Here is a 12822-nt window from a genome sequence, read left to right as displayed (position 1 = left end):
TGAAACATAGTGTAATGACTTCACGAGCCCATAGGGGATTTGAATGACCGACCCATCTATTTTGCTAGTAGGGAAATTTTAAAGTAGCGGGTGTATGATGAAAAATTCAAATGACAGGATAAAATATGTTCAAACGCAATATGTTTACAGCGTAAAATATGCTAGAGGGTATAGGGAGACAAGTAACAAGTCGAATATGTTAATTTTTATCCCATGAAAAATTAACCAGATGTAAGATTCTGATCCTTACAAATCAACAGGTGAACCAGAATACTTCAACGTTCACGAGTATATTCTTATAAATTAGATATTAAATTTGTGATGCTTTATCGAGGAAAAATATTTTGGATTAATAATAGTGATGCTTAAAATAAATTCTTTATTGATTCGTGCAAGACTTTGACTATTTCTACCGAGCAGAGTAATTATATTAAACAGAGCTCTTTTATGTAATGGAATATTCAGGTATTATTAGCGAAAGTTTACAAGTCAAAAGTTACAAGATGTCAATAATAAAGTTAGATATCGATTAGATTTCAATAAATTTGTTTAAACGCGTTTGAATAAACGAGAATACATTCATCGTTCAAATCAATTGTTGACCCTGAAAAGATCCAAAATTTAATCTAACTTTTTTTCGCTGTTTCGTCCAAACAGACTGCAATTAGATAATGAAAATTGGAAAAAAACTCGCTGAACTGCATAATTTAGCAATACTGATTTACCAATATAAACGGGTTAATCTACAGATTGTTCATCGTTCACGAATTGAGGACATTGTTGGGAAATAACGATCCATTAACTGGACAGCAATTAATCTCTTTTGTTTTCCGTTAAATTAGTAAAAGCTTTTACTGCACTCCAAAATGACGTCCATCTTATTTTCCCTCGCCATTTAGTCAACGCCAAAATGGTGTGCGTGCCTCTTGACGAAGGTATTGAATAGACATACGGCGAATCATATCTGCAAATGTCATTTCGTATTCATGCGATTTCACGCTTTGCAAATGTGATTTATTCCATTTTTCCTCGGCAGTTTCTCGCGCACGTGCCACTTCGTCGCGGAGAATGAAAGAAAAACATCTATCTTCAGGGAATTTCTTTTCCCCCTCGTTGAAACTAAAATTTTTGTATGCAGATCTTATCTTACTATCGAATGTTTTCCGTTCGATTCGCTGAAAGATCCTTTAACGTTCTTTATTTGCAACAAAGTAAATACCTTTAGCTCCGGAAAAATACTCGCGCGGAAATGACTAGAGAAACCGACCGAGGATACATGGAGCGCTTGATAAAACATGAGATACGAAGTCACGAGTAGCCTATGAATATTCATGACTCTGAAGGTATTAAGATCTTGTTACATACATACATCTAACGAGATGCTAATACCTTGTAAGTGAAAGATAGATAACGAGAATAATAGAATTGGTGTAAGAAACTTAATGATTTTGGTGATAATGTTTTAAGCGCCGAGACAAATTCGAAACTTTCTTGTGGAAATAAAAATCTGGAGTATCGTTGAAACTGCATTTTTCTGTCTTCCCGAAAATTACCAATCTTAAACTCTTCAGAGATGTTCTATTAAAGATAGAAGGAGATGAATTCCTCCTGTTCTTTAGAGTTCTACTTATTTAAAAAAATATCTGTGTACATTAACGTATTGATCAAATCTATAAATCGGAAAGTACAGGAAAGCGTTGATGATACACCGTTTTTGTAAATTTACCTTGAAGTTTGTCATTATCTATGCCATCTTCTTGCCATGAGAGATCTTATGGAAGTAGGTCATTTATTTCTTGCCGATGAAATATTAATCGTGTACTTCCACGCGTACTGCAACTAGTAAAAAGTAGAGTCGATCATTTTCTGAATCGCTCCGTGTCTCACCTTTTGATCCTCGACTCCACCCAGAAGCTAGTGCTTCACCTAACTATGCTCCAGTTATATCGATTCCAGCGACTATAACTAGTTCGAATGATAATAACGGCGTCTAGAACTCTCGTTTGCTCTGAAATGTGATACCATTGTAAGAATTTCCCACCGCGGAGAGAATTTCATTTGCCAGTATCAACCAAGTAGTTGTATAATAGTTGCTATATAAACGCGAATCGTAACAGTTAACTCAATTTGTTGGAGAATTGACACGAAACACTCTTATAACAGAGATGTTATTTCTAAAAACAGAAGTCGAAGCCTGAAACAATCGTAGAAAGATGAACCCGAAGATTGTCGAGATCTTCGTGTTGGACAAATTGAACGACGTTTAAGTGGCTTATTTCGGTTGATTCCGTGCCGGGAAAACAAAAATGGGTGTTGTCGAACAGAAACCCATTATTTCCTAAAAGGCGACCAACATTTTAATTAACTAAATAGTTAGCGTGTTCTTCAGGTGTTGTACTCTACTTTACGACAAACGTAAACTGAAATCTACACGAGGGATCGGTGACACTCGCGAGATCATTAGCCTTTCGATTATTTATTTCACGACAGTTGCGCACGTGAGAAATCCTTTTGGTGGTCGTTCGCTGCTTTGGCCGGCGACCAAAATTTGAGCAAGCAGAGCATGTGCATATACGAGTACGTTGATTGACTGCTGGAATATCATCGACGATGATGTGTTCTAATTGAAACGCTTGGTCGTTGAGAATCACGAGCGAAATCGTCGACAGATCGTTCATTAAAATTTAATTAACGGTGACGAATGAAACGATAAAATCTCGCTTAATTATTTAAATTCGTTCAATCGTTCGTTCAAATATATAAAAGGCTATACCATAATTTTTAAAAAGAATAAATACAATCACGAAACTTTCAACGCGACATATTTCAAGAGAAATATGAAAAGTCTAAAAATATAATAAAATAACGAAAGACAAATAGTAGAAGTGTTAAAAACGATGGAATCCAGGATTCAACCATTAAATATTTATAATACGAGGCAAAATTGATCTGATGTCGACGAGAAAATTAATCTCGGACGATACACGAAAATTGCGTGGATTTGTCGGAATTAATTTCAATAAATTTTCAACCGAGTCAGCTGTAAATACTTTTTATTCGGATTATTTTTCTTAAACAAAATTCAACGTTTTAAATGACCGAGGTAAATTTGCAATAAAAATCTGTGAAGATAAAAATTCAGTTTCCCGAGATTTTATATTCACGGCAATCCACCAGTTGATTTTTAACGATAGACTCAACAGCGAAGTATTTTTACTCTTTGATTAATTGAGTCAATTTGCCGTATATTCGTTGCACGCATAAATCCATGAATACGTGCAATGTACATGTATACACTCGCTGTACTGCATACTGTAACTCATTTAAATTAAACCAGTAAATGACAAAAATCTGTCAGTTATTTCTGCAACAGCAATCATAATTTAGACGTGCAATTTAGAAAAGTACACCCGGCATATTATATGATAGCGTTTCACGCTAGAAACTACGTCTCGTATCTAATTGTGCACAATGTGCGAACGTACGCGTGCGATAACACTGAAATATTGACGATAGAAGTTTCCAACAGGTTTCCGTTGATTTTCGCCGAGCGAATATCGCTGGTGAATTCGTACAAGCCGCCTGAAAGTTCTAGGAAATTTCTGACGCGCCACTGTCACGAAATAACTCATGGGTGGACAACATTTTGCAAGGTCGTGGCGTGTTCAATGGAATCCAATTTCGAGGGGAAACGAGAACTTCCGCCGAGATTCGCGTAGCGCGGCCGTCTGAATAATCCTAACTTGTGTCTCTGAAACTTTCAGACCGCGATAATAATCGAATTACCGAATAGAGTTCTGGCGAAAGTTGCATGCCATTAGCGCGAAACGATGCTGAAGACGAACTTTTCGAGAAAAAATATCTCGGTTGAATCGTTAAGAATTTTATGTCGGCCATCGTGGAACGAGTAGAAAAAACACAATGCAAAAATAACTTCGAAAAACACGACAGCAAAATCGATTAGTCAGGACGAATAAGCGAGCGAAACGAGTAACGGGTAAAACGTTCGAACAGAGGTTTGGTATTGAGAAAGAAAAACGAGGCGGAGCAATTGACGAATGGGAACTGGATGCTACCGATTGTTTGAATAAGAGCACGCTTCTGTGCTGAACAAATATAGATGCAACTTTTTAGGTCCTGCCGAGGACGTCCACATTAATTTAATAAAAAGAGAACATTATCGGTGTTTAGTAAAGGAATTCTTTCTTACTAAATATACCAAATTGCAAGTTTTTTTTACACAACTAATAATAAGAAAGAAAAATAAAATAGATGTATAAAAATAAAAATTTGTAAGTCTTTTTTAAATAAATGCAATAGATATTTCTCTTCTCTTTTTTCTTCGAGTTTTCAAATATCATCGATTCTTCGTAATATGCTGTATATCGATCCTTTTATGAAAAGATGACAAAGATCCGGTTGCAGGAATTCGAGAAGGCTGTTAAGAAATATATCGCGCTTCGGGAGAAGAAGTCAGGAGAAAAAGGAGAAGCAAGAATATTCTTAGACCGCCAGATATATCGTTGAAGAGTTTAAACGATCCACGGTAAAATCGCGGATTAAATCATCTCGATTAAAGCGTCTCGAATTCAAGAAACCAGACGTTTAAAAATATGAAACTGAAACGCGGTAGAAAGGTTAACGAAGGAACGCAATCACTTTAATATCGCGGAAAAATCTAAGAAGATCGAGATATTTTACTTGAGAAACTAGAGAATCTCACCGAGATGAATCCTGGAAAATGTACGAAATTATACGTAAAATACAATTAATCCTCGCTACCAACTATCAAGTAATTCTTGTACTGACCCAATTTTTAGAAATTTTCTTGCGTTTCAACAGAAATGGCGATGGAAATTGTTGCATTCGCTATGTGGTTTTAAAAACGTACATGACGGGTCACGTTAGAAATTACGAAATTACATCTGTTACAAATATGAATAAGCAAAAATGTAGGAAGCGAGAATTAAGTCAAAGCACAAAGGTTTCACAGTTACTTGAAAATGCATACAGAAGGAAACTCATTTCACGCTTTTTGCGTTTACTGCCATTGTCTGTAATTGAATGGTATCGTCGACGGTGTAATCGTCAACCTGCAAATGTTTGTCCATTCACAAAGAATTTAAAATGCAAAAGCGCAAAAATGCTCAGAATACAGATAGTATGCAAAGATATGTAAAATATCTAAAACGGTATTCATTATAATTATATAGTAGCTAAAATAAACCTTCCTTTGGATATTATTTTATTACCCACGATTCAAAAATATTTACTTTTTATGAAAATTCACAGTCTTAATGATCTGAGTAACGATTATAATTACGTAGTTTCGTAGTTATCGCAACGTCTTTCTTTCATTTTTCATTTCATTTTTCATCGCATATCGAAATACTTCACTGAAATTCCGTTCTTGGAGACTGATCGACAGCCTAAACTCTAAATGACACTGAGACGTTTTGAATGCTGGATCTTTATCGGTGCTATTATGCGGAAGAATTTCATCGACACAAAAAGAGACGAAGCTTGATATATGGTCCCTCACGCAAGGGAACTTTGAACTTTTCGTGCGCTTTATCTTCCTTTTTACCTTTGGTTCGCGTTATCTTTCTTTTTGTTAAACGATCACCGACAATCAAGGAGTTCATCGGTTTCATCCATTATACTTCAATCATTGTTATCATACAACACTTCATTCATAATTTGTTTTCTATCAACTAACTTCTTAACGAATTAAAGTATCCTCTTACACCGCAAAGTAAGGCTAAAATTAAAGGACCGAGAAAACTATACTCTACACAATTTAATTCAGAGCCGAACACGTTAACTCGTTTCTCTTTCACCGTGAGAATCAAATATCTCAAGATTCTGATAATACTAGTCTCGATAAACTTCAACTGCGCGTATATCTTCATAGCATTTTAAAGGCGGTTTTACGATTGCCTTAAAATAGGTAGCGTCAGATACGCATTGCGGTATCGTTTTTAGAACACCGTGTTGACGGGAATAACGGCATCGTTTTCCAGACGACGCACAAATTTCCACATCGCTCAAAGTGTCGAGTATTTTGCAAATTATGCATGTTTAAGGAAACAAAGCGACAACACGACGATTCAAATGCGAGAAAGCACGTAAGTTCTCCTGAACAAAGTTTCCGCTTTTCACTTGGAAATCCTTTATTTCTCTGGGTACATGCCATTCGACTTTATGACAAAGGCCGCTCTACCAAATACTTATCGTTACATTCGCTTCGTTCTTTGAAAACCACTTTCTGCCAAATGTACAGTCGTGAGCCGACCCTGGCCGAACTCCAATTTCGGCATGACCCCGCATTGACCTCATAGTATTTTGGGCATTTGCCAATTCCGCTGCGTTCAAATACAACGTTTACGTCGAGTCATTGCGTGTCAAAATAAAAATTACCTCCGTAACCGAATAAATTCTGTTCCACGTTTGCCCTGTGGTCAATACTCTGTGGTCAATACAAAAATTTAAATTTCGCATCAATTGTATGATATTCTGTCGATATATTTATCAACGCGTGTATGAAAATATCACATTTACATATTCGGATACCCGAGTGATCGATGGTAACAGTACGTGAATTCTATCGAAATACTGAACACGTTTGTTTCTGTGATTTACTCGCGAAAAATGTATCTGCTCGTTCCATAACTCCTCGACTCCTTAGCGCGTGCTGTTGTATAAGCGCAACGTTGTAAGTTAGGAAAGATAGTTAACAAAAACGATAGCAAAAATATATTTGTATTATTAACATTTGATAAAAAATAATCTTTCTCAGAAGTTAAAAAAAGTCGACTCTGAAAAGATCAACTGTACAGGACGATAATTCCGACAAAAATTCGACAGCCACGTTTGTTCTCTTAGAAATCCATTCCATGGATTGATGTTTATTGCATACAAATGTCCAAATGCATACTTTTAAGCTACAGTGCATACCTATGGAGCATTCTGCGCATAGGTAATCGAAGACCAAAATTGGTAAGAGCATAGCTATCAAGCAAACTCACGTAACGAGTGGGAAACTCTGAAATTGGTGTTTCACGATTAGTACAAGATGTAATTACGATGTTCAATGTCCGATCACAACGCCTGATCGGGTAACGATTCACAGAGCCACGATTTGCCTGATCTATCTGCGCTACGTGAAACAATTGTGTTTGATGTTCCGACCCAAACGCGCGCTAATCGAATGCGAATTGACGGAAGAAACCCAACACGAAACAAGAAACACAAGAGAGAACTGGTTTCTGGTATTTATACGTCATGTTTGCAATGGACCCTCTTTTTCCTGAGAAATTATAAAAATAGAGAAAAGAATATGAGAAAATCTGAGAGAAGAAAGGCGGAAACCTTCGTGCGCTTCGTTGAATGTTAAAACGTCGCGTGGATAAAACCAAGACTCGTTTTCACCGATAAACGAACACAAATAAAAATGCCACTGTATTGTAGTTCTATTTACATTACACTAACCGTAATTTTCTGTGTTGCAGGAAACATGGTGCAAAAGGTGGTGGCACAGCACGCAGAGAAATCTGTCCTCGACAAAGAGTAATTTTTCACCGAGGTTAAGTCCGAGTTTAATGAAAAGAATAGAAGATACGAGTATGCCGAGCGAATGGAGTCCAACGAACGCGACAAAAAATGACACAGCAAACAAAAGTTTGATGATCACTGAGAACAAGGAGAGTGCTTGTGAGTAATGATCGAACGCGATGAAGGTTCATAAAAAAATGAAAAAAAAATTCGGAGGAAAGATATTTTTATCTTGAAGCTTTCCTTACGACTCACTTTTCGAACTTATTTTAACACCCAAAGTCTTTGATCTTTAACTTAACTCCGCGTGAAGAGAAGTAAAGAATTTGAGAGGAAGATACTTTTACAACTAGAATATTCGTGGGTTGCTAATAAAAGAGAACCATTTGCAGGCTTATCTTAAATTATGTGTCTCGTATCTCTGTGTACCTTTACATAATTATGATACATTCGTGACAATTTACACCTTGTGGATTTAAAATATTATAGAGAAACATACGAGCGGAGGTTCTTACAAAACTCTCCGGCATATTTCACATTCGTATAAATGAATTGTTATATTTAAACTTATACCAGATCATAATTAAAATTCATGGAATTTTTAGATAATATAAATAAGGCTTCCTACACAAAGATTTAATAATAAATACCATATATTTATTTACTGACCAGTTTCTTTCTCCACGTGAAAATTAAATAACAGCACTTTATGTTGTTAAATCGTGATCTACGTTAAACCAACTCGTTACTTAACCAATTTACAGAACACGCTTTGTTCGATATTTAACTTCGTGGAAGTAAAAACGAACACATTAAAGGGATTAGGTGTTAGGAGATATTTTAAACCGGATATTTATTTAGCCTAGAACAAGGTAAATAACAATTTAACAAATAAACTGATTTAGAACGTTCTTCGCTTTCTTATGTACACTTGCTTCAATTCTTCGATCAAAATCAAATACAGTATTTCAAGATCGTTACAATTCTATAACCATCGACTTTAATATACAGTAGCTCACGAAAGTATTCGAACACTTGTAGAAATCTTTCATAAATATATTATTATGTGTATTATACGAAATATAATGAAATTTCGTAGTGTTTGATCAAACATCCAAGTTGCTCGTTGCTAAGAAACCTCAAATAACAACTGTACAATGCTCCCGAACAATTGAATTGACTAACGCGATATTCTCGAACGGATGGATCGAGAAGTCGTTTCAAAAGTAAAGACAACGCGGTTCAAATTCTTACAAAGCGACATCGTTCGAGAATACGCAAAAACTTTTACCAAAGTATCACTACCGTGACGTACTACCGCAACTATCGACTTACAACTTTGGCAACATTCCCTCTAGCTCTATCAAAATGGACCAAATATATTACAGAAAACCCAATTCCTTCAAGAAGTTTCCAAACGTTGACTCTCAGTTCCATTTAAACTATCCTCGAGTACCTCGAACTCTTCGAATTCCATTTTTCCAAAATCATCTGTTCTCCAATTATTCTCATTGACCTGCCACCTATTTAAAGCACTGCCGATGAATCTGCTAGCGTAATCTGACTTTGCATCCTCCAATTCACCTAGTTTAAAATCCAGCTTAATATCCTTCGCCTCCTTGTTCTCCTCTTTTTTAGGCTCTAAACCGATCACCACAGGAGGCTCTCTTTTGACCTCTTTGATTCTATTATTCTCATCTTCCGATCTCACCTTCCCATCTTCATCCTCGTCTTCTTGCTTGTCTAACGTGGTGATCTCGATGCTAGGTGTCTCGGCTATCGTATACTGGCTCAAGTCATGAGCTCTGTCCTTGTTTCGATGCCTCAGATGATTCTCCACGAGTCTTCCAGTTAGTTCGAATCTGCTGTCACAGGAGTTGCTCTTTATCAGCCTGAATTTTACGTAATCGTTCGATCCATCGACGCATTTGAATCTATTTTCCACTACTGGTGATATTAATGGCCCATTGCTAGAGTTTACCACTTTGCCGCCATAGTAAGTGACTGACGTGCCACATTCGCGAATCTTTTTAAGAACGTCTGGTGATACGTAATGATTCGATCCACCTGACTCGGTCACATCGTTCTCGTGACAGTCGACTTCCTCATCTTCCGAGGAAATACACTGCACTCCGCTTCCGGGATCAGTGTCGGGATAATCGCTAGACACCCCAGAGCTTACGCTACCAGCATCCCAATTATTGTGGTGATGATGGTGGTGATGGTAACGGTTCATCTTGTTCTTGGAGGAAGTCGAGTCGCTCGGCGATGTGTGGCCGCTCCTGGCCTCGAAACTTTGTGCCAGAATCCTGGTTTTCGACTCGCAACGGGGACTGTCTAATTCGTCCTTGCATCCAACCACCGATGCGGTCGAAGATGTGGATTTCTCCATGTTCTCGAATAGTTTCGTGAGATCCTTCGCCCTGCTGGAACATCTGAACATGGCATGGTAATTTTCGCTAAATGAAGTTGAGTAAGTAGGGTGGTGCGTGGTTCGTTACTGGTCAAAAGTTTGGAATTACTGTGTTTTCATATAGTTCAAAGTTCAAAGTTCAAAGAAAGGGAAAAGTTACTTTGGAATTCTGGCAGCATCGAAAATTGTTATATCAATAATTTATTGAAGCGAAGGAACTTTACTATTGATATCTGTTGCGTTACTTACGAATTGATAGTAATGTAATTAATAGTTGAAAAGTGATTCCAAACATTCGCCCAACAACGTATATTAAACCGAGTAGTGTTCATCTTTCGCTAGTATATGTATTTTACTAAACTTTTGCAAAAACTTTTGCAAACTTTTCGCAGAAAAAAAGAATCATATTCTACCTGGTAGCCTCATCCACCTTCTCCGACATTTCATCAAAATGGCTGTCATCAATGCTACTCAGATCCTTCATACTAGCACTCTTCCTGCTCTTACAATCCCGTGAGAACGTCGAATTAGACGGATTCTTCATCTTCAATGTATTCTCAAACATAAGTCTCACGTTTTTCACGGTATCAGGATCAGGTAGTTCTTCATCGATAAGCTCACGGTTTACCCTAATAGGATGATAAAAGAAATGCTTCCTGATAGACGACTGTTTCGGGCTTTTAGCATTGACATTTGAACTCTCGCAACTTCTCTGGCAATTCTCTGCGTCCGTTTTCTTCTGTATAGCTCCTGCTATCTTACAGCTTGGCTCTGATCTCGCCTTTCCAACGTTGGATGGTTTTCGCTCTATGGTTTCCGCGCGTACTGGTTCTATAATCACAACGTTATTATCCAACAGAAGCTCCTGAAAGGAATATTCTCGCAGATATTGGATCAATCCCTCGTACGTGACGTCATTGCGAGCATTAGTGTACATGTTCTTGCCGAACATGTTCGACTTGACGATCTTGTAACGAACATGATCGAACTCCTGATCGTCATCCGGCTGACACTCGATCGAATCCACGCAGCTGATCGATCTTGTCAGATTACCGTGCATCTTTTGATTCTCGTTCTCCTTTGACGATAATCCCTTGTCTGTGCAGTTAGACACGTGATCCTCATCGATGCTATCGTCGACGGATCTCCGTCTGGTGTCACTTCCGGATTCTGATCCTAAACCCAGATCAGAGCTCTCTGATCGTGCCTCGAAACCTAAGCTTCCTTTCACTACGCTACAAGCCTTCCCGATAATATTCGATGTCTCTTTGACGATCCTCTCGAATCTACCTTCCGTCTGTTTTCCCTTAATACCATCTTTCTGCGAGTTTTTCTGCTCGGAAGTGTTCCTCGCGTTCACCACGCTCGTGTTCGCCTCACGTTCTTCCTGGTTTACGCTCTAAAACGACAGAAATTGCATTTTGTAAGGAATGCAAGTTCTTTGGGATGTTTCATGGTTGAATGGTCTTATGTGTGATTACGTTTTCAATATTGCAACTGCGCAGGAACGAGGTTGGAGATTCTATTAAAGAAATTGAAGTGAAAGATGTGTACAAGGAAGAGAAAGCTTTTATCTGTATATATCATTAGGCTACCTATCGAACGAAAATATTTTGTACACGTACAAAGCGCCTGATGGTCGAAAATATTTTGCAACTATATAAAGATACTTGATCGCTAAGAATATTTTCTAATTGTATAAAGACGCTTCCTGGTATTTTAAATCTGCCATTAATATTTAAATTAGGTGCTAATCTTTGCCGGAGAATCTTCCAAAATTTACACATTTTATAAATCTATGAATTTACGAAAAATGACAAATTGTTCCGTTCATAAACATTCTACGATTTCTAAGACTAAAATGGATAAAATGGATCGAGAGATGGAGAAACTATTCTTTATCACTTACCTCTACGTTCTTCAGAGCTCCATCAACCTCGTCGATCATCCCATTCGATTGCACCAGGTCGATACAATTGCCTGACTCTTGTCCATTACTCTGAAACTTCTCGTTCTTTTGCTCGTCCTTTTTAAAGGAACCAACTTCGATGGTAAGACTTCTGTGTCGCCTCTTGGTCACGTCGCTATCGATGACCTTGAGCACCTGTGGCCTACGCGACATGTCCTCCTGCTCCTCCGTGTCCGAGATCCAAATCGATTTATAGTCTTCCGCCTCCTCGACCTTTCGATCGATCTGTTCCTCTCCTACTAGCACCAGCTCGTCATCGAGCCTGTATCTACTCTCTTTGATATTCGAACACGCGGATCTTTGGTCTACGAATTCGTTTCGAAGGTAAGTTATCGAGTCTCTGTCGTCCTCGAAATCCTCTCGAACTTCGTGACGCAGCTCCTCCTTTGCGTTCTGCAGTGATAAATTATCTCTGAATAGACGCAAAGAACCGGTTTCTTCTTTTTGACAATCGAATTCTTCAATGTTTTGCGGGCTGTTCCCTTCCTTGGTGCTGCTTTCTTTACATTTTTCCTCGTCCGTAGCGTTGCTCCTCGTGGATGATCTCTCCTCTACGACGCGAGACTCGAGATATTCCAGTGGTTTTAGATTTGGGTCGTTCCTTTGACGGAGGTTATTGTTACGCGCGTCCTCCTCGTCGAATTCCAAACGCACGTTCGATAAAGGTAAGAGGTTCAGAACGTCGAAGTACTCTAGCTCGCCATCGTCTTCGAACAGAATGCTGTCCAGGCTCCTGTGCTCCTTCCGTTTACGTTTCACCTGAGAATGGAATGCTTTCTGTTCCTTTCAAAATTATTTTATACACGTCCACGTCGTACTTTATAAATTATCAAGTAACCGAGCAATAAACGTATAGTAGAACTCCATTTTTGTCAGAATTCAATGG

General features: G+C 38.0%; 2 protein-coding genes across 2 annotated transcripts in view; one reads left to right on the top strand and one right to left on the bottom strand.

Annotated features, from left to right (window-relative positions):
* LOC117232118 (calcium uniporter protein, mitochondrial) overlaps positions 1-12822 on the top strand; it is a 77062-nt gene that overhangs the window by 23453 nt on the left and 40787 nt on the right. Inside the window, exon 2 of the mRNA XM_033491282.1 lies at positions 7512-7713. Coding sequence (XP_033347173.1) covers positions 7512-7713 — 202 coding nt within the window. The remainder of the gene's footprint in view (positions 1-7511; positions 7714-12822) is intronic.
* The window catches only part of LOC117232117, a 31227-nt gene continuing 26589 nt past the window's right edge, over positions 8185-12822 (bottom strand). The window contains exons 4-6 of the mRNA XM_033491280.1: positions 11877-12695; positions 10381-11366; positions 8185-9989 (exon numbers count right to left, since the gene is read on the bottom strand). Coding sequence (XP_033347171.1) covers positions 8957-9989; positions 10381-11366; positions 11877-12695 — 2838 coding nt within the window. The 3' untranslated portion in view covers positions 8185-8956. The remainder of the gene's footprint in view (positions 9990-10380; positions 11367-11876; positions 12696-12822) is intronic.

Source organism: Bombus vosnesenskii, unplaced genomic scaffold, assembly GCF_011952255.1.
Source record: "Bombus vosnesenskii isolate JDL3184/JDL3185 unplaced genomic scaffold, Bvos_JDL3184-5_v1.1 scf7180000013285, whole genome shotgun sequence".
Taxonomy (NCBI): domain Eukaryota; kingdom Metazoa; phylum Arthropoda; class Insecta; order Hymenoptera; family Apidae; genus Bombus; species Bombus vosnesenskii.
This window is presented reverse-complemented; position numbering and strand designations above follow the sequence as displayed.